This window comes from Rattus norvegicus, chromosome 17 (assembly GCF_036323735.1).
Source record: "Rattus norvegicus strain BN/NHsdMcwi chromosome 17, GRCr8, whole genome shotgun sequence".
Taxonomy (NCBI): domain Eukaryota; kingdom Metazoa; phylum Chordata; class Mammalia; order Rodentia; family Muridae; genus Rattus; species Rattus norvegicus.
In genome coordinates this window covers 41,849,412-41,871,134 of record NC_086035.1, presented here as the reverse complement: position 1 = coordinate 41,871,134, position 21,723 = coordinate 41,849,412, and the positions used below count along the sequence as shown (strand labels likewise).

The window sequence follows — 21,723 nt, the reverse complement described above, 5'->3', positions numbered from 1 at the left end:
GCCTGGGGTAAAAGAGACCCTTCAGAAACACACAATACCATCCTTCCTCAGTATGGCATGTTGACACACACGTGTATTCCTAACATTTGAGAAATGAAGGCAGAAAACTCAGGAGTTCAAGGCCAAGCTTAGGTATGTAGTAAGTACTTAGTTTGGGTCTCATTAGATCTGTTTCTCCAAAACCCAAACAGCTCAGAAAATTCTTTTTTTCATTTTCATTTTATTTTTGTTAAGCCCACAGCACCCAGTCTTCTGGATACCCAATTACTTTTCTACACACACACACACACACACACACACACACGCACCCATCAGGGCTTGGATGTGCATTGCCTTTATTCCCAGCCCTTTGTAGGCAGAGACAGGCAGCTATTCGAGTTCAGGGCCAGCCTGGTCTAAAAAGTGAGTTCCAGGACAGCCAGGGCTATAGAGAGAAGCCCTCTTATTAAAAGCAAGCCAGTCAGCCAACCAGCCAGTTAGCCAGCCCAGATTTGTAGTACACATGTAGATTCGAATTCTGGGAACAAAATGACTTCAACTTGAATGCTTCAGTGAAGTGCCATGAGATTTGTATGTGGCTCCTGGGCTTATCCAATCTTTCTAGAGACACCTTTGACCATTGGGATTCCTTGACCCTCATTTTCTATCCAAAATCCAAGCAATGCTGTCCTGAAGAAAAAATTGGTGAGATCAAGCACACAGAAAAACGAAGTTGGGAACTTTCCTAAGGCTCCCAGATAATGCCTACTTCTATTGTTCTTAGGCCAGAGGCCCCAACTTTTACTTGTTTTAAACTGGAAAATATTGAAGTTCAGATAATATTCAGTACCGTTCATTGAATATCTTGGGCAGTAGACTAATAGTGTTATTCAAAAGATCCAACCTTCAGCAGACATTAGTATTCTTAGACTGGCGAGAACTGGATGTTCTGAGACGTTAGGCTTTAAACTTTCCTATCTATCAAACTGCAAGGGGTCTTACCAACTTCAATAAAGCTTACACTACCAAAATACTTCCAAGCAGCCATTAAGACTGTTTTAGAATCGAGACCCAGTAGCTTATCCTGTTCAACTCCTTTTTTGAAACAGTGGGGGCTCTGAAAAGAGCCTTTGTGTTTGAAGTTTCCGCAAATTCTTAAGTCTTAATTACTTCCCCTTGGCCTTGTGGTGGCTCTCAGTCTTCTTAGGCAGCAGCACGGCCTGGATGTTGGGCAGGACGCCGCCCTGCGCGATGGTCACGCGGCCCAGCAGCTTGTTGAGCTCCTCATCGTTGCGGATGGCCAGCTGCAGGTGGCGCGGGATGATGCGCGTCTTCTTGTTGTCCCTCGCCGCGTTGCCCGCCAGCTCCAGGATCTCGGCCGTCAGGTACTCCAGCACGGCCGCCAGGTACACCGGGGCGCCGGCGCCCACGCGCTCGGACGCCCACGCGCTCCGAGTAGTTACCCTTGCGCAGCAGACGGTGCACGCGGCCAACGGGGAACTGCAGGCCAACCCGGGAGGGAGGTCTTGGCCTTAGCGCGAGCCTTGCCGCCCTGCTTGCCGCGTCCAGACATGATAGTAGTACTGTGATGTAAGACTAAATAGCAGAAATAAAGAACTAAGACTGTGCAAATGTGGCTTTTTTTTTTTTTTTTTTAATAGTAGGTTCCTGGGTAGTAAACGCTACGACTTGATTGGTTACAAGAAAGCATAGAGATATAGCCAATAGAAAAATCTGTATCTGAAAACTTCATTTGCATAATTCCACCCACTAACCCTCTAGTTTTTCTTCTTCCAATTAGCTAAGACTGGTTCGAAATCCTTCATTAGCATAAACGCCCTATAAGTAGGAGAAGTCCGTTTCCAATTCACAGTGAGCTTCCGGTGTTTGGAGATCAGAACATGCCTGAGCCTGCGAAATCTGCTCCCGCCCCGAAGAAGGGCTCCAAGAAGGCAGTCACCAAGGCGCAGAAGAAGGATGGCAAGAAGCGCAAGCGCAGCCGCAAGGAGAGCTACTCTGTGTACGTGTACAAGGTGCTGAAGCAAGTGCACCCGGACACAGGCATCTCTTCCAAGGCCATGGGCATCATGAACTCGTTCGTGAACGACATCTTCGAGCGCATCGCGGGCGAGGCGTCGCGCTTGGCGCATTACAACAAGCGCTCGACCATCACGTCCCGGGAGATCCAGACAGCCGTGCGCCTGCTACTGCCCGGTGAATTGGCCAAGCACGCCGTTTCCGAGGGCACCAAGGCGGTCACCAAGTACACCAGCTCCAAGTAATCGTGCCAAGTAAGCTTCGGTTTGGAATTCCAAAGGCTCTTTTAAGAGCCACCCACTTTTCTCAAAGAGAGCGCTGTGGCCGACTGTTCAGTTTCATCCGAAAGCAGCTAAGGGGCGCTTATAAGCCTTTATAGTTCAGACTGTGGATGCAATGGGAGTTCATCGGTCTTAGTTTAGTATTTTGTTTAACAAATGTTTTATAGGGGAAAATTCAGTCATCCCAGTAGACGTCACTTCCGGCGAGGCTGAGTCCAGAACTAAGTTGTAGAACAGGGGTGAATGGAGACGGTAATTGTTCCCATTAGAGGGAGTTTGTCTTTAAACAATAATTCCCGATTTTGATTTGTGACGAAGTGCTTCCAAATAGGCTTGCATTTTAAAACTAGTAAATAGGAGGGGCCTGTCACAAAAAAAAAAAAAAAACTTCATATTTTTCGACTTAACAGCTTACGGAGCTATTACGTGGGATAAGACCTGAGATCTTAGGTTAGTTTTTGAGAATGTGATCTGGCATTATCAAAAACCTGCAATGAGGTTCTGGTGGGAAAGGAAACTGAATTGTTCAAATGCAAATGTAACAATTTGTCGCTAGAGTACTTTGGCCAAGCTATATTAATTTTTATAGTTCCAAGGACGTGAAGGCTTAGAGAAGTGAGAGGAAGAGCTGAAGCAAGGAGTGAACTGGAAGGACTTAATTTAAGAAAACCCAAAACGAATGCTTGCTGTGGATGTTGACTTAATTCAAAGTTAGAAAAGAATTTCAGTTCTTAGTGGAGTGTATTCTTCTGTTTGTCCAGACGAAAGGCTAATATTTCCATAGCCCTAACTGTCACTGAACAAATTTGGCCATAAATGCTGGCTGTACCCAAGCTCATTTCACTTCCTCTGGACCCATTTCTTTTAAAAGCTCTTGTCTTGCCTGTTCGAAGAAACAGTACTGTAGCTTCCTCTCTTCTCTGATAGAAGTTAACACCATATTATCGTCTACAATCCTTTCTTTCTAGAAGCTGTGCCTAGACTATTTAGTACTACATTATGTCCTGACAATGTGGAGAACCTTTCAGCCTTCTGGCGCCTTATGTCTTCTTCGCGCTGCAGCTTTGTTCTTGCAAACCTTCCTTTTTCTGGTTCGCTTTTGGTTGATTTATTGCCAAAACCCCACCAGTCAGGCTCAGAAGTGTATAAAGGGTTTCCAGATTGATACCTTTTCATTTGACAACAATTCAGTGTCGACTTTCACTTTTGCCTTTGGTGAGATTCCTGTTTCTTTGTGTGGCCTGTCCATTTTTATCTCCTTCCAATTCTCTCTGTCTGTCTGTCTTTTGCCACCCCACCCCCCCCCCCCCCCGTGTGTGTGTGTGTGTGTGTGTGTGTGTGTGTGTGTGTGTGTTTGCCTGTGAGAGGTGTGTGTGTGTGTGTGTGTGTGTGTTTGCCTGTGAGAGGTGTGTGTGTGTGTTTGCCTGTGAGTGAGAGAAATGTGTGGTGTTTATGAGTTCACATGGTTGTCTGTTCAGAATTATCATGACTGTATGAGAGAGAATATAAGTATAGAATAGTTGCCACCAGTAAGTGGATTTTAATGAAGCATAGACTCAAGACAGTTCCAGACAAGAAGAAATCAGTGACATGGTACCTTTTCTCAACATTTCTAAAATTTGTGATTTGGTCATTCCATGCCTGTTTCATATGCAGACAGGGTTATTGGCTATGTTCTTTTTATTGTGATGTTCCAGAGGGGAGTGAGAAACAGCATGAACTTGCCTGCTGAGGCAGAAAGTTTGCTTCTAGGATATATAAAACAGTATTACTTAAATTTTAATGAGTTTATTATAAGGGATATGGCAGTAGAATACCAAACTTGAAACTGAACAAGAGAGGATCACTCCTGTTGGGAATAGTTCTCTCCTGATAGGACCTCTGATTTAAAATCAAAACTTTTGTCTCAGTAGTCATAATACTTCAATAGTTATCCATGTCTGTGTTCATTGACCTTCAGTCTTTTCTATTGTTCTAGTTGACTCCTCTAACTTTGATAACTGCTGTGACTATTTCCTATTTTATGAATATAAGTAAATTTGAGCACATTGACTATCCCAGCAGGAAATGAATAAATTATAATGTGATTTAAGTATAAATAGATTTTTATATAGGATTTAAAAAGTATGTCGACTTTAATTAATTGAAAACCATTAATTAGTATAAATTAATACACATTCTTAGGCCTTAAATTGAAGTGTGGCCTCTAAGGTTGCAATCAAACTCACATAGTTCTAGTCATAATTGCATTTGTATATTTTTTGTTTACTTAATAGTTAGACTTTTGGTTTGTGTTAAGATGGATCTTTTTTTTATTTTTTTCTTTATTAACTTGAGTATTTCTTATTTACATTTCGATTGTTAATTCGTTTTCCCAGTTTCCAGGCCAACATTCCCCTAACCCCTCCCCCTCCCTTTCTCTATAGGTGTTCCCCTCCCCATCCTCCCCCCATTACCACCCTCTTCCCAACAATCTCGATCACTGGGGGTTCAGTCTTGGCAGGACCAAGGGCTTCCCCTTCCACTGGTGCTCTTACTAGGCTATTCATTGCTACCTATGAGGTTGGAGCCCAGGGTCAGTCCATGTATATTCTTTGGGTAGTGACTTAGTCCCTGGAAGCTCTGGTTGCTTGGCATTGTTGTTCATATGGGGTCTCGAGCCCCTTCAAGCTCTTCCAGTCCTTTCTCTGATTTCTTCAACAGGGGTCCCATTCTCAGTTCAGTGGTTTAATGATGGCATTTGCCTATGTATTTGCTGTATTCTGGCTGTGTCTCTCAGGAGAGATCTACATCCGGTTCCTGTCGGCCTGCACTTCTTTGCTTCATCCATCTTGTCTAATTGGGTGGCTGTATATGTATGGGCAACATGTGGGGCAGGCTCTGAATGGGTGTTCCTTTTGCCTCTGTTCTAAACTTTGCCTCCTTATTCCCTGCCAAGGGTATTCTTGCTCCCCTTTTAAAGAAGGAGTGAAGCATTCACATTTTGGTCATCCTTCTTGAGTTTCATGTGTTCTGTGCATCTAGGGTAATTCAAGCATTTGGGCTAATAGACACTTTAAGATGGATCTTTTATTATAAACGATTACAGTTTACAGAAGCTAGGATTTATTGTACAAAAAAAGACTACCTTAAGTTTACCAACATTTCCTACTAGATTTATTTCGTTGAATAAAAATCACTTTTTAATATAAATAAATAGTATATATTGAGCTAAATCAAATCAGAAGGTAATTTTTTAAATGGAATAAAAACTTAAATAACAAGTAGTAAGGACTCACCATGTCAGCTTAAAAACTGAATTCACTGGCAAATAATTACTTTAGAACTTAGATGACTTTTCCTTTTTTTTTTTTTTTTTCTTTTTTTCGGAGCTGGGGACCAAACCCAGGGCCTTGCGCTTGCTAGGCAAGTGCTCTACCGCTGAGCTAAATCCCCAACCCTTAGATGACTTTTAAATGGAATGAATTAGTGTCTTCTCACTTGGAGGTTACCAAACACAAGACATTGAAATGTTTGCTCTGTTTAAGTCTCCTACTGTTACACAGGTTATAATGAGTAGTGCTTACTTAGCACATTAGAAAGCACTGTTCTTTTGATTTAAAATGGTGAGACCATCTTTGCTTTTGCCACTTTAGATTTGTAGGAGTGAAAGATAGTGGAGATAGACCATGGGTTTAGAGGGCCAGGCAGGCTTGGGACTGGGGCTTGTTAGTGTTTATCCACAGAAACACAATTGCTGGCTTTGTTTAAGGGTTGTCTTTAATTGCTACCAAGTTTCCTAGCTACAGAGGAAAACAAATAAGCATACTAGATAATGATCATGTTTACTCGAAGAGTTGGCACTGTTAAGTAATATAGTAATTCACTTTAGTACATAAGACTCACAGGTGTAACAGACTGTCTCTTTCATTTTTATGTAGCTGGGATTTGTTCTCATATCTTAATGTAATGATCAGCTCATTGTAATTAATAATAAAAAATAAAGTTTGTAATAATAAATTTGACAGAATGAGTCTTACATCAAAAACCTATTTCGAGTTTTTTCTTGTTTATCTCTTGGTAACAAGCAATGTTTCTTTACACTGCAAAGAAAGGTTTAGGATTCTTAAGTAATCAGTTGTGTTTGAGTTCCCAGAGACTGTTTACTTGTAATCGATTCTTTAAAAAAATCGATTATTTAAAAATGTTTCGAAAAGAGTACCGAGGAGATAATTCAGTCAGTAAAGTGCTTGCTGTGCTATATGAAGACCAAAGTTTACTTTTCAGGACTTGTGTAAAAAAATGCCAGAGGTGGTGGTGGTGGTGGTGGTGGTGGTGGTGGTGGTGGTGGTGGTGGTGGTGGTATGTGCCTATAGTCAGCACACCAGGAAGTTTATGGTAATAATTAACTGAATGTCCTTGAGGTATTGGCAAATGACACTGTCCTGATCTTGCACGGTACAATACTCAGAAGGATGAGTTGAAGACTGAAGGAAACATTAAATGGAGAACCCTGAACTGAGAACTGGTTCACACAAGTATGTTGCAACCCATTGTTCTGTAAGGACAAAGTGAAGCCTCTGGGGTTGCAGTCAAGGCCAGTCACTTACACTTTGTGTGTCTCAGTAGCTTCACCTGGACCTGGATAACGATACTAGCACTGGCCTTCAGGAAGTAACACAACTAATTAGTTGTAGCATTGCAAAGTATCTTCTTTGAGGTATGGGGAAAATTGTCACTAAGTGGCAATGGAGAAGATAGTATAGGCCACTGTTTTTTGTTTTGTTTTGTTTTCATGTAAACAGCATATTGCCAATTTTAACATCATGAACCTAAAATTTCAATTTAGGATAGGTAAAAATGAAAGTTGTCAGAGAAAAGTCAAAAATATGCTTTTTCTTTTAAAAATTATGTTTTATCTCTTTTTTGTGAGAGTCTACTTTTTCCTTCTACCTTGTGGCTCCCAGGGATTGAGCTCAGCTCTTTGGAGCAAGCACCTGTAGTCTCTCAAGTCATCTTGCCAAGTCAAGGTTAAAGATCTTTAATCCATCTTCATGTTGTCTGCTCTAGTCTGACAAAGTTTATACATTTTCATTCTTATATTAAAAGAACTTACAGATTAATATCAAAATCTTGGAATAGTTCATCTATCATCGCAAGATAATTTTACAAATCATAGAGTTCAGATAAAAATGTCTGGTTGAGAGAAGATGCATTTTTTTCCCCAACACATAATCTCTTTAGGAACATTCCTAAGGAGATTTAAAACAATGATTCAGCAAGGTAGTTTAGATTCAGCACTTTAAAAAGAAACCCCCAGTAATCCCAAATTCATGGCATTAAAAATTCCTTTATGTGAACCTTTGCCCTGTGCACCCTGGGTGGCTAAGGTCACAGACACTTGAGCCAAGTACACAGTTGCTTTTGACCTTCTCTTCAAGACATAATAAACTCAATTACTTAGATGCTAAAAATTCATCTTGCCAGGCATTTAGGTACTATGGTTGGTTATAAATTAGGAAAAGGGAGGTGAATCTTCTTAAGACCCCTTAGTTCTGAGTGGAAAAAAGAAGTGGCCGGGGATGGGAGTAAAGACTCAGTGGTCAAGTGCCTGCTTTTCTAGAGTGCCTGTGTTCAAATTCCAGTACCTTCATGTCAGCTCACAACTGAGTGTAACACTAATTCCAGTGGATTTGATACCCCTTTCTAGTCTCCACTGGCACCAATTCAGCAACTAATATGCAGGCAAAATTAAAATTAAATTATAAAATACAATTAATATAATGAATTATATATAATATAATATATAATATAGTGCGATAAATATTACAATAAGATGTAAATAATATAATAAAACAAAAATAAAATTAAATAATAAAATAAAATTTAAAAAGTAAATAAATAAAAGAAGTAGAGTGTTTCACTCTCTTACAGAATTCTGTAGACCTAAATCCTAGTGTGCAAATTGTAGACTATGCAGAGTTCATGGCCTGATATTGGATCTCCCAGCTGCTGCCTCAGAATTGATGAAGAGTTTGAAATGACAATGCTTGTCTCATTCTGATAAGACAAACCTATCAAGAGGAGGCAACTTGGTTTGTTCTTGATCTGCAATCCTAGGCTTCCTCAGCTGTATCCCATTCTCCAACACTAAAATAACTGGACTCAAGAGCAACAAATTAAAACAGATTAACAACTTGATGGAATTTAGGATCACCAAGGAAACCTAATACTGAGTGTGTTGGTGAGGTCATGTCTAGAAATATTTAACCTTGGACGGAGGCAGTGCCATCCTGTGAGCTGAGGTTACAGACTGGATAAAAAGGAAAAAGTGATCTTTGACAGTGGACGCAGTGTAGACGGTGATCTCACAGCCCGGCCTGTCTTGGTGGATGGGACCCGGAGCCACAGTAAGCCCTCCTTCCTTCAGCTGCATTGTCACAGTAGGAAGAAAGCAAGAAATAGATCTTTACTCTCTCTTCGCTTTTGCTTTCTCCTCTCTATTTTCTTAGGTATAATTTTCCTCATTTTCTCTACTCTTATTAGCCAAACTTAGAAAAGTTGGTCATTTTAACTTTCAACAAATGTGCAATTCTATTGTTAGATTTATCTTAAACATACTTATACTGAAATAAATATAAAATTCTAAATGTGTAATATATTATAAAGTTTCTTAGGAATTCTACATAGATAATTCAGGTTCCAAAATATTGAACAGAAAATGAAACAAAAACCCCAAAACACTGCCAGCTGCAAGTGTCGATTAGAGATCCACTCTGTGCATAAAGATAATGCTGATGGTTCTAGACTCTTAAGAATCAAAAGCTGGTATTTTTGCCCAGTCAATTGTAAATACAAAGAGGAACTTTAATCAGGTAAATATTAAGTGAATGAGCAATGGGCCTCATCACACTCTGGCATTGTAGGTGTTTCTGGAGTGGCCGAAAAGGACTCTTGTTTTTCCTTTAGGAACCTCTGCGAACACTTGGGACACATGTGGCTTGAAGGGCTGGTTCTTTCCAGCCTCTGTGCCCCTCTCTGTGCTCTGCTCTGCCATGGTGCATAGCACAGGCACACTCCTAGCCCTTGCTAGTTTCTTATCTTCCTCAATCAAAAAAATCAATCTCTTGATTTTTTTCCCATTTCTTTCTGTGGGGCAAACCCTTCCCCACCCTGAAGGCATCTGCATGGCCACTTCCTTCCTGGGCAGCATCTAAACATGTTCTGGACAGCATTGTGCAATTTGGACTTTCTACACTTTACATGCTGCTCTACATGTGTACAGATGTAGGTGACAAAATCAGAAAGTGCCTTTCTGTAGAGATCTACCGTTTCCCGGCTCCTCCTGACAGAAACTTGTCAGAATCCACTAAAGAATAGTGTTGGTTACTTTTTTTTTTGTAAGTGTCTGCAAAATGTATCATGAAAGGAAATCTTTCTAAAGTGAAGTGTCAGCTTGAGTATTACATGGGTCAAGTGAGAGTCACAATTACCTTTGATGAGCTTAACTTGCAGCACTTTCTCTGCCACACTAATATGTCAGCCCACAGCTATTAGTGGGAATTGTCTATCATGCAAAACCTTCATACCTTTCCTGCACTGAGCTTGGGAAGAAAGCATAATTTAAGATATACCTTTGTATTGCTTCTTGGCCTTTTGGTTAAGATCAGGTGTAGAAGATATACCTTTGTTTATTTATCAAGTACAACTGGAAAAAATTTATGACACAGTCATTAGACTAAGCATGGGGGGCACTTTTTTATTAGGTAGTTTTATTTATTGAAAAGGAAGATAGAAGTGATCTCTCTAGCAGTTGCCTGAAGGGATGAGCATTTGAGAAAATGGAGGTTTCTGGAAACTCAATGACTGCCTAATGTGGGAATAACAATCACTACTTTTTCAAACTGTTCTCTTACAAGGACACTTGTAGTTCTGCACAGGCAGATCCACAGGGCTCCTGGTGAAGACAGTGCTCCCTCGCCTACTATACCCACACCTGGGCAGTACCTCTGCTTTGGTTAGGAACAAGCTACACTCTCTTTTTGTTTTCATCTATCAGGTTCCTAGGCTTCCACAAAAGGGAACTTCCAGGGAGCACTATTTAGACAGAGTCTGCCCATTAATCCTTTACCAAAACCAGGCTCAAGGGGTACAGGGGGTATTTTTACTGCATAGGCCCAGCATCTAATGACACCTGGGTAAATCAATCTCTCTGTTGCTGTATTTCATATTGTATAATCAGGAGAGGAACAGCAGTAATTATGGCATAATGTGGTTATGATGACTAAACCACTGAATGGTATTTATAGGCTTCTCAGAACCCTCCCTGTTCTAAGAAAAACCCCTATATGTGTCGCCATTGTTCTGTCTTCAGGTAGAAAGAAGGTACATGCAGGATAGCTGAGTCAACCTTTCTCTCTCTCTTTCTACAGGAGGAGTAGACCTGACATCGTTTCTACCAGTCGTCGGTGCTGGATGCTGTATCCTCTGACAAACGAGACAGTGGAAATGGCTGATACTAGCAGATTAGCCGCCATGTTTTCAAAACTCAAGGAACAACCGATAAGCATCTGACTAGAAATTCTATAAAAATGTTCACTGTAGAAATTCATGATAAAACGACACACATGAGTAGGAAAATAAAATACTCTTAGCAAAATTAAAATGCTCCTAGCAAAAGAAAACTTTTAAGTATTTGTGATGTGTGGATATATATGATGTATATATAATAAATAAGTCATGTAAAACAGAACTGCATCATGTTATAAGAATGTAATTTTAAGTAACTATGTTTAGAAATCATGATTTATGCATCAATGCTTATGTAATTGCTTTGTGTTTTTAGTTACTTTGAGTCCCTATTTTTGTGGAATACGAATGTACAAATCACAAATTGTTATTTATAAATCTTCACTTTTTTTTTTAACTTGAGGGGAGGATCAAGCAACTGAAATGGACAGACTAAGGATGTAACTAGAGTGCATGTATGCTGTGTGGAAGGCCCTGTGCTCAATCCCTAGTACTATTGTTCAAAAGGAAAAGGAGAGGGAGAGATAGATAGATAGATAGATAGATAGATAGATAGATAGATAGATAGATGATAGATAGAGGAGGAGGAAGAAGAGGAGGAGGTGGAGGCAGTTGTTGCTGTAAAATTAAAATAAATGGTTTCTTTTAACCTGCACTTTATCTGGCACGATAGTGCCCCACTATATCTGATAGATATCTTCATCTCAGTTGGCAAAGCGTCTCCCCCGCTTTGCTCCATCCTATATCACACTGCCAATGGCTACTCTCTGAGCCTGGCAATAATCTTTCTACCCATCTAGTTCTCAAGGCAGGTTGCCACCATGCCAGACATACATATCCCAATCCAGTGATGGCCCAACGTCTCTAGCCACCACACACTCTCTTAAATTCAATTAAATCACCTCATGAAAGAACACACAACACAATAACCTCTGATCCAATAATATAATTTGCTCATCTAGACATACAAAGCCCTGTACATATCCATCCCTTAAGAATATTCATAACAACCTATAAATGTGCAGAGAGGAATCTTACATCTGCCTCCATGTTCTCTCAGCTGGTTTCTCCTCCCTCGATCCAGTCTCCTCCTCCTCCTCTCTAAAACTTTTCTTCCACCCATCCTTCCTTCTTGTCCAATGACAGGCCTCATTCTATCCTATACCTGCCTTCACCTGTATAATGACATCATCCTACAGACTGTGACTTGTAACCCCATAACTGACCGAAAAGGCTGGGGCAAGAGGACTGGGAGTTGAAGGGCAGCCTTGACTATGCTGGGAAACAAATCAAACCTGGCCAACTTTGTGCATGTGATTTTTTTTTTTTTTTAATGTTTTCAGCTGCCTGGGGCAAAATACGAATCCAAGGTTTTTTTTTTTTTTCTTTCTTGATTTTAAATTATAGAACCTAAGTCTTCAATAAATTCATTAGTTCTATGTTACTTTTAAAGAAATAGAAGAATATATTCTGCCAATCTGTAAAGCTCCACCTGATGCTGGTATGCCATTGATAATTTATGACCTAGAAATTTTGTGTGATCAACAGTCAGAGAAACCAAATGGATGTCAAATACACAGGGTGTTATTTTCCTGGTGGAAGATTACACTGCCAGGTGGAAATCAGTCTGTGACTCTCAACTGGTAGGTTTTGTGTTTTGGGGTTTTGTATTCATTTGTTTTTGTTTTGTTTTTCCAAGTGAAACAGACTAAAATAACATATATGAATCCAGATAATTTATTAAGATACCTTCCTTGTTTTCTGAAGTGTATAGGTGTGTGTGTGTGTGTGTGTGTGTGTGTGTGTGTGTGTGTGTTTGTGCATACCTACCTGTGCATCCTGAGAGAGAGAAACAGAAAGAGAAAGATGTTTTGTCATCTCGCAACCAGAAATTTGATTTCTTGGCCTTCAGTTTTTATTTCAGAAATACTTCAGATGTAGATTTTTCCCCACATTGCTTCCTTAGAAACTGCTTTTTGAATTCTGAGGTTCCTGCAAGAGAGCCCCAACCTTATACATTCAGTCCTCATCAGTAGTGTTGTTGATATTGATGTAAAACAATAAAGCCTAGATAAATATTGTAACAAAATGGATAATATTCTTGACCTTCTGATGGTTCTTGGGACAAAGAATAATCAGCACATCTTTTGCACAAATATTTAGGAACTGTCACAAACAGCCCTAGTGGGATTTCCTTGGTTTCAGATCCTGAGCTCTGGTAATAAAGGACAAAAGAGGAAATTCAGGAGATATGACTCTGGAACCTTCACCTCCACCTCAACTCCAAGATCTAGTTTATGGTTTTCACCATTTGAAATTCAAGTTTCAATATAAACATCTCAAACATAAGTAACAAGACAACTCACAAACTGCGTAAGGACAAACATGTGACTTTGAGCACAAATGCCAGCCCTCCCCTCTCATCACTGAACAGTCTCTGATAAACAACGCTGTGAGTTTATTCCTAAAAGGAAATTCTTGAAGAGAAACAAGGAAACAAGTAACATCTCATAAAATTTCATTAATTTTGAATTGCTTTATTAAACTTTAAACATGGTTGATCAATGTAAGTTCAAAACTCACAAAACACACACACACACACACACACACACACACACACACACACACACACACACACACACCTGCAGTGCTAGAGTTGAATGTAGGCTCTACCTCATACTAGACAGGTGCTTTACTACCAAGACTCTTCCCCAGTGTATTCTGCATGGTTTTTATTTGGGGACAGTGTCTTATGCAGTTTATTTACTCTATAGCTTAGGTTTGCTTTGAACTTGGATCATCTCTCAGGTAGCTAGGGTTACAGTTCGGCACACCAGGCCTAGTCAATTAACTGTTAAGACAAAAGTACAAATGTTTTCCTGAGACATAGGCACCTACCCACCCTCATGTTTTTCTTTTTCTTTTGAAAAATTTTTATTAGATATATTTCTTTACTTACATATCAAATGTTATTCCCTTTCCCGGTTTCCTGTCCATTAGCCCTCATCCTCTACCCTCCCCCTCCCCTATATGGGTATTCCCCCCATACTTCCCCCTTACCACCACCCCCCCCAGTTTTTCTTAATAAACAACTTTTCCTCATATTATCTTGAACTTTTCTGTAACATAGAGATCTCTGCCTCACAAGGGTAGTTATCTCCCAAAAGAACTCGGACTGTATGACTGCTGCATTGGACTTTATGCTCTACTTCAGTTGATATAATCACACTACCCCATCTTAGCATTCTCCATAATGAACTAGCTTAATTAGGCCTCCCTTCTACTTGAGTATCATGTTCCCTCCTTTTTTTCTTCTTCTTTTGACATGTTTTCATTTTCTAGCTAAAGGTGACCTCAAAACTCACAGCAATCCTCCCTTCTTCATGCTGGGATTGCCAGCAAGTTGCCACCATGCCCAGCTGTAAGCACTCTTATTTCTAGACATGTACCATGGATAAAGCCCTGGAAAGAACATTTCTCTAACACATATGTAGACATGTTTACCAGCCCAGCCATATTAAGAGATTGTGAAATCTGATTCCAGCTTTATAATTTTTAAATTAAGGGTAGGCACTGCATCTGTTCATCTAGAGGTAGATACGACATTGGAAGCTGTTGTAATGTGGGATGATGTCACAGGAAGTGGACTATTGTGGTGTTCAGTTGGAAAGGAGTACCAAACTCCTTTGATAACAGCCTTGAGGCTGGATGATTTGACTATATAGATGTTATTGGTAAGATGCTTATAACCGCATCCAAAGCCCTTTTCTTAAGATTCAGGGGAAACAGCGTGCCTCTCACACGATCTGTGGAGTGTTTATTAGGCCATTCTCCCTTCAAGAAGACCACACCTTGGCGTTTTGGGATAATTCTAGGAACACTGTCTAATTCCACAGTGAGATAGTCAAGACATCTGTGTTACTTCTGTCAGGTATATATATAATTTCAGTGAGAATTAGGGCCTGCATAATTGATTTTCTTCACTAGTTAGAAGCCACATATGTAGAAGACCCCTCCCAAGATGTTGGATACATTTTCTACTAAAAGTTACTTTTGAATTAGCAAGAAAAAGAGAAAGTCTTCTTCTTCTTTTTGAATTTGATTGAAAATCAAGGGCGTTTCCCACTAGTTCTGACATGCAGGAACATTTGTCAATAAAGGGTAAAAAGTCAGGTGGAATCCAAGTTCCCGTGGGTCACCTGGTGTCATAACCTGAGCGATTCTGCAGAGAGCACACATGCAAGTTTCTACTTTTTGGGGGAAAAGAAACACAAATGCCCCTTCCCCAGGGGCGGGGGAGGCGCCTAGGGATGCACCAATCACAGCGCGCCCTGCTCTATATAAGGCCCCCCCCCCGGACCCCCTCTCTACTCCAGCGCTGTTCGCTCTCCTGTACTTTTTTTTTTAATTGGGTGTAGTTCTTGACCAGCTCTTGACTATGTCGGAAACGGCTCCTGCAGCCTCAAGTACTCTTGTTCCAGCTCCTGTAGAGAAACCTGCAACTAAAAGGCGAGGGAAGAAGCCTGGCATGGCCACTGCTCGCAAACCTCGGGGTTTCTCGGTTTCCAAGTTGATTCCTGAGGCCCTTTCCATGTCTCAGGAACGGGCAGGAATGTCCCTTGCTGCCCTGAAGAAAGCCCTGGCTGCGGCTGGCTATGACGTGGAGAAGAACAACAGTCGTATCAAGCTGGCCCTCAAGAGACTTGTGAATAAGGGAGTCCTGGTGCAGACCAAGGGCACCGGAGCCTCAGGCTCCTTCAAGCTTAGCAAGAAGGCAGCTTCAGGCAACGACAAGGGCAAGGGCAAGAAATCTGCTTCTGCCAAGGCTAAGAAACTGGGCTTGTCCAGGGCCTCGAGATCCCCCAAGAGTAGTAAGACCAAGGTTGTCAAGAAGCCAAAAGCTACGCCCACAAAGGGTTCTGGGAGCAGAAGGAAGACCAAAGGGGCCAAGGGCTTGCAACAGCGCAAAAGCCCCGCCAAAGCGAGGGCAACCAACTCCAACTCTGGGAAGTCAAAGATGGTCATGCAGAAGACCGACCTAAGGAAGGCAGCAGGAAGAAAGTGAGTTTCAAAGCCAGTTTTCAAAAACCCAAAGGCTCTTTTAAGAGCCACTTACATACTTCTTAAAATGGCCAAACACTGAGCAAAAGTTAGAGGTGGGCAGTCACTTAGGTCGACCTGCTGTTTAAACCCTAGAGTGGAAACCTAGGAGGTCCCTATGTGTAGTTTATTTGGTTGTGGCTTTACATTAGAGTAAAGGTCACCATTGTAACATGTCTTTCATTCTAGAATAAAGATCACCATTAAAATGTAAAATGGATGCATTTCATCCTAGAAATGCCACCGTATCAAAAAGAGATGACCTCAGTAGTAGCTGGCCACTCTGATCAAATACTGAACTTAAATTTACTCATTAGAACACCCGTGACTGGCGTCCAGGCTTTCATAGCACCACTGTGAACCCAGATATTCAGTGACTAAGCTAGAGTTTATACATTTTTCTTGAGTTGGATTTTTATTTCCTGAGTGATGGATTAAAAAAATACAACAGTTCCTAAGAAACTAAAATGTCTTTGAAGTTATTGCAATTGTGCGATGTGTCAACAAAGATTCATTTTTTGTTCCACTTAGAAAGTAGTTTAATACTATTGATCTAACAGTTATTGTTGAAATGTATTGTGTATTTTATGAAAATAGCATGTAGGCTTCATGAAACTGACAAGAGCCATATTAAAAATTAAGGATTTATTTATTTATTTATTTATTATGAAAATGTTAGGGTTTGAGTTCAACGCTCCAACATAACAAAAACAGTACCGGGAGTCTGGGATGAAGAATGTAAACAACTCAGTTTTTAAAGTCATTTAACAGTTTTATGGATTAAAGTGGGCCACAAATATTAAATTTACATTTATTTTAGGCCTTTGTATGAGGAGTGACAAAAGATCATTTAGCAGGGTGGCTTGAGAAATTGTTCTGTCAAGAATACTTGATGCCTTTAAAGAAGTTTGTATATCAGAACACACAAGTGGCTCACAACTGCTAACTCCAGCTTCCTGAAAATATGATTCTCGCTTCAGGCAGAGGGCAAACACGGCACACCCGCACGAACTTAAAATATCAAGCCATTGGACAACCATGCAGTTTGTGCATAAACACTATCAACAGGCGGTCCCTAACACTTTTGTGTATTTAGGCCTTATTAGTTGTATACAATGAGTAACAGTTAAACATGTCTTCGGTTTTTGTAGTTAGCCCTTGCCTTAGACAAAATGGCTCCTGCTCTTTTGAGCTGGCAATTTGGATGGCGCAAGTTTAGAGACAGGTACGTGGAAGTAAATTGACTGAAGGTTATTTACAAGGAAACACTGAGAAACTGGGCTCACTTATTAGAAGGGAGCCTTTCAAAGTTAGGTAGTCACTTAGCATTGTTAATACTTCAGTTCAGGACTATCTACTCAAAACCTTTAGTTAATGATACAGGGTATATAAGAAAGCTGCATGGTTATGGATTAGAATTACAGTCTTACTTTCTAGCTGTGAACATCCAACCAGAGTATAGCATAGGACACCGCTTATATGCTACCTCGCATGCTCCAGAGCAAAGAAGCTTCGAAAAGTGAACAACCCTTTGAATGAGTTCGTGGGTGGCCCTGAAAAGGGCCTTTTGCAACAGCTAAGGAAAGCGCATTAGCAGTTTAACCACCGAAGCCGTAGAGTGTGCGGCCCTGGCGTTTAAGCGCGTAGACCACGTCCATGGCAGTGACCGTCTTGCGCTTGGCGTGCTCCGTGTAGGTGACGGCGTCGCGGATCACGTTCTCCAGGAACACCTTCAGCACACCGCGGGTTTCCTCGTAGATGAGGCCGGAGATGCGCTTCACTCCTCCGCGCCGGGCCAGGCGGCGGATGGCGGGCTTTGTGATGCCCTGGATATTGTCGCGCAGGACTTTGCGATGACGCTTAGCGCCACCTTTCCCAAGGCCTTTACCACCTTTACCACGTCCAGACATGGTTGTGAGTAAAAGTCAAGGGAAGAAAGCAAGCTTCCCTTTAAATAGACCTTCTGCGGACCTGATTGAAGACCACAGGCGTTAGGAGGGGTTTTCGAATCAGGTCCTTGAAAGGGGGTGGGGCAACAAGGATGAGTCATTGCAATCTGAATGTTTTCATTGGCTAGCAAACCTCAGCTATTCTTTGCGCGCTTTGTCTCCTAAAGACAGACCAGGTTTAAGTCCTGCCAAAACCTCATTGTCATCCCCAACCCCTTCTTTCCCGCGAAAGAAAGGCTTATTGGCAGAAAAGCAGATATCCCCATTTCTCGTTCGCTTTTACTTCTATCGTGTTATTAAATTAATTGATGGTTTCTTTGTGAGGACTCAGGTAAGATGTCCAAAACAGAGTGAATTAAATAAACCAAGGATGTCCCTTGGCAGTAATGTTTAAGCCCGTCCCTGGCAGTTTTGTTTGGGAAGGCAGAAACATTGAAAAGGCATCTCCAATTGAGCACCCTAACTGCAAACTTCATATTCCCTATCTCGAGTCAGGGACCTAATGACTCTATCTTCTTTTTTATAAAAACTGAGACAGTCAAATAAAGTTAGGCTACCGGTTATCCGCAACCTGCTGTGGTTCCAAGTTTGTTTCCCTTCCAGCCCTTATTAAGCACAGCATGGCTTGCTCAACGTTAAAACGTGTTTTTTCGAGCTGGCAATTACAGTACAGGGCTAATACTTGATTAAGGTCATTCCAAAGCTGACAAAGTTCTTGTGAAGCTTGTGATAAGATTAGTGATGTCAAAACAAGGCTAATCCTTTTTAAAAAAGATTTATCTATCAAAAAGATAAGTACACCATAGCTGTCTTCAAACACACCAGAAGTGGGCATCAGATCTCATTACAAATGGTTGTGAGTCATCATGTGGTTGCTGGGATTTGAACTCAGGACCTGTAGAAGAACAGTTAGCACTCTTAACCACTGAGCCATCTCTCCAGCTCCAGGGTTACAATTCTTATTCAGGCAAATAGGGAGGGAAGTAGAGAAGCTTTTCCTCAAAACACTATTTTTCTTTTTCTCCACTTTGGACAGTTAAAAACCAGCACCCCTGAACCATCAGAATGTATGCTGGGCAGGGCATGGCCAAGTGCTGTTTAGTAATATGTAAACAAATGCATTGGTGTACTGTATGTGAAAGAGTAGGGATTAGTCACTAAAGAACAAACAAGTTATGCTCCAAAATGTTGAGGAAGATTTGAAATTTCAGGTGTCAGTCAATACACACACCTTTCATGCTTAAAGCTCTTCAGAATGGCTTGATAGCCATTATTAAATCAGAGTATTTTAAAAAAGATATTGGTTTAAAAATAACATGAGAAAATTTGGCACCTTACGTGCAACATTTTTTTCTTTGAAATGAGTCTAGGGGTTGCTGCATTGGAGTTGTCTCTCTTTTTTCCTTGCACCACTTAAAAGGAAATGGTTCCTGTGAGGACCTCCCAGCAGGCATGAGTCACTGTTGAAGGAGCCTCAAAGATCATTGTCTTCTCTACCTTCTGTTCTTTTGGCAGCTTGGGAACTCAGCCTTGGCTTAGCATACCAGCCTTTCCAGTAGCTAGTTCATAATTCTCTTTTACTTATGCACTTTCTCTTTGAAAGAAATAGAAATACACACACACACACACACACACACACACACACACACACACACACACACACACACAAACTTTGTTATTTGTTCTTTTAAGAGAATTCCATTTTCGCCCAAGCTGGCCTCCAGCTCACTGTGTAGCTGAGAATGAGTTGAACTCTGATGTAGTTGCCTCCACCTCCCACCTGCTGTCATTAGAGTGCACCTAGCACATCTGGTGCTTTTCTGGACAGGGGTTGCCCCTTCCACTAGTCCCTACCCAACACTGCCTCTCCACAACCTACTGTGAAGTACTGAAGGAAGCCACCAGGTGTCACCCTTCTTCTACCTTCAACATTGTGTAATTGTTTAACCAGAAATGAGTAGAGTTGGGGGAGATTTGAAATTTAAGTCTTAATTCCTCCAGTGAAGGTCCTAAAATTTTATGAAAAAGTCAGAAGAAATACAAAGCACACAAAATGCAAATGTATTATTTGTCCGGTATAATTAGTATCCCATTACTTAGATAGCTGTAACATGAAGTGGAGGAAAGCCTGCGTTCTGCTCTATACAGGGGGATATTTAGGGAGAACAAATCAGTGTGCTTTTGGCTTGCCTCGTAGATTAACACTGTTTACAACTCAGGCGATGATGTCCTTATGGCGAAGGAAAACTGTCAATCTAGCTATCACAGTGCAGTGAAAATATTCTAAAAGACACAGGTAACAAAGTGTAAATCTACAATCCAATTGCTCAGGAGGTGTGGTTTAAGGCAGGCCTGAGTTCCATAGTGAGCTTGATGTTGTCCTGGACTAGATGGTGTCCAATTTTAAAAACTTAAAGAAAACCAAACCAAAAAAGCCAAAATTAGAAGATATGTGTCCATACAATGGTGAGTTAACAAATAGTCATAAAATGGACAAGAGTATCAATTAACCTGTATTAACTGGCACATTTGCCAAATTGTTTAATAGTTGCACACATTTTGAGGGGAGTGATACATAGGCAATATACCAGGTGCTAGTGGAGATTGTCACTCATTGAGGAAATGATGGGGTACGTTTATCCATTTTCAACAATGAATTAAAATTCTGATGTGTTTTTTCTACCTAACTTTCACAAACAGGAAATAATACAAAAGTCAAAAGAAAAAAAACTTTACATCTCAGCTCAAAGTCAGTGTTCATTAAAGAAACTGGAGCTATTGGTCTGAGGCACTTGGTTTGCAAGATGGAATTCATACCACAGTCATGCAGGCAAATGTGTGCTTAGGGGGAAGTGAACATGTGCCATCTGAGTGGAGATATGAGTCCACACACATGTGCATGTGCATGTACACATATATGAGCACACATCTTCATGCAGACAGATGTGTATACATACACAAACATGATGCAAACACAGGCTTGACTTTTTAACTTTTGATGAAAGTCTTTTCTGAAATCTAGTAATTTCTAGGTTGTCTAGATTGCATTTTAAATGTGCACAACCAGCAATGAGCAGCAGGACCCTAGCAATCAAGAATTCTCTAAGCCTTTAGACAGCTTCCATGTTACTTCCTTAAGATGAGATAAATTGGTGGATTATTGGCTGCCCGGGCAATCACTTTAAAGTTCTAATTACAGAGGCATTGCTTTAAGGCTAAGCTTTATAACAGAACTTAATAAAAACAAACAAACAAACAAACAAACAAACAAACAAACAAACAGCAAACTAGATGCCAGAGGAAGCAGGAGACTGGGGAATGGAGTCACTACTTAGTCCCTGCCCTCTTCCTCTAAGGTTGAAAGGTGATAGTTGATAGTTGAGGACTGGTGTTTGGCAGCCGTTTCCCATCATGTGGGTCAAACTCACTGAAAAGAAACCCCAGCAGACAAGGAAAGGGCCATCTTCTCCTTTCCCCACTTACTTCATGCCATTCATGCCGTTGGGTGGTACAGAGGGTGCATCTAAGAGCCAGGATGGCATTTCTACAGCTGTCTTTCTGTGTCTCTGGTGAGCTGTGAGATAGTTTTCATTTTTTGCATCTACAGAAAAGTAACATTGTGGCAGATAATAATTTCTACTTCATAGACTCATCAGTAGGTCCACACATGCTTTATGTTTAGCAGGTGATCAGAGCAGAGTATGTTATTTAGCACAAGTGCAAGCTACACTTCATTATGATAACCGTTTATGGTTTCTATTTTCAGGACAAGGAGAGAGGGTACTTCATAGGCATCATGTCACAAATACATATGACACTGACCTTTGAAAACCTCATACCTTTGTGCAAATAGGGACATATAACCCTCA

At 40.8% G+C, this 21,723-nt stretch overlaps 3 protein-coding genes and 1 pseudogene across 6 annotated transcripts in view; 2 read left to right on the top strand and 2 right to left on the bottom strand.

The window, feature by feature from the left end:
* Positions 1-200: 200 nt before the first annotated feature.
* On the bottom strand, positions 201-1,770 carry Hist1h2anl1-ps2 (Histone cluster 1, H2an-like 1, pseudogene 2; annotated as a pseudogene).
* On the top strand, positions 1,246-11,180 carry Hist1h2bq (histone cluster 1 H2B family member Q). Of its 4 annotated transcripts, none has more exons than XM_063276432.1 (3): positions 1,246-1,385; positions 1,781-2,270; positions 10,709-11,028. In XM_063276432.1, exon 2 carries the CDS (start codon positions 1,881-1,883, stop codon positions 2,259-2,261), a length of 381 nt encoding a protein of 126 aa, XP_063132502.1. In that variant the 5' UTR covers positions 1,246-1,385; positions 1,781-1,880; the 3' UTR covers positions 2,262-2,270; positions 10,709-11,028. The 4 variants fall into 4 exon arrangements, 3 of the variants coding, with proteins under 3 accessions (XP_063132502.1, XP_063132503.1, NP_001100822.1); XM_063276433.1 differs by having other exon boundaries at positions 1,269-1,364; XR_010058867.1 differs by lacking the exons at positions 1,246-1,385; positions 10,709-11,028 and adding an exon at positions 3,704-6,328 and having other exon boundaries at positions 1,786-3,664.
* The window catches only part of H4cl1 (histone H4C like 1), a 63,790-nt gene continuing 52,812 nt past the window's right edge, over positions 10,746-21,723 (bottom strand). Inside the window, exon 5 of the mRNA XM_017600719.3 lies at positions 10,746-17,826. Coding sequence (XP_017456208.2) covers positions 17,504-17,826 — 323 coding nt within the window. The 3' untranslated portion in view covers positions 10,746-17,503. The remainder of the gene's footprint in view (positions 17,827-21,723) is intronic.
* H1f6 (H1.6 linker histone, cluster member) lies at positions 15,175-15,919 on the top strand. Its single transcript, NM_012579.1, has one exon. The coding sequence runs from the start codon at positions 15,244-15,246 to the stop codon at positions 15,868-15,870; it is 627 nt and encodes a 208-aa protein (NP_036711.1). The 5' UTR covers positions 15,175-15,243; the 3' UTR covers positions 15,871-15,919.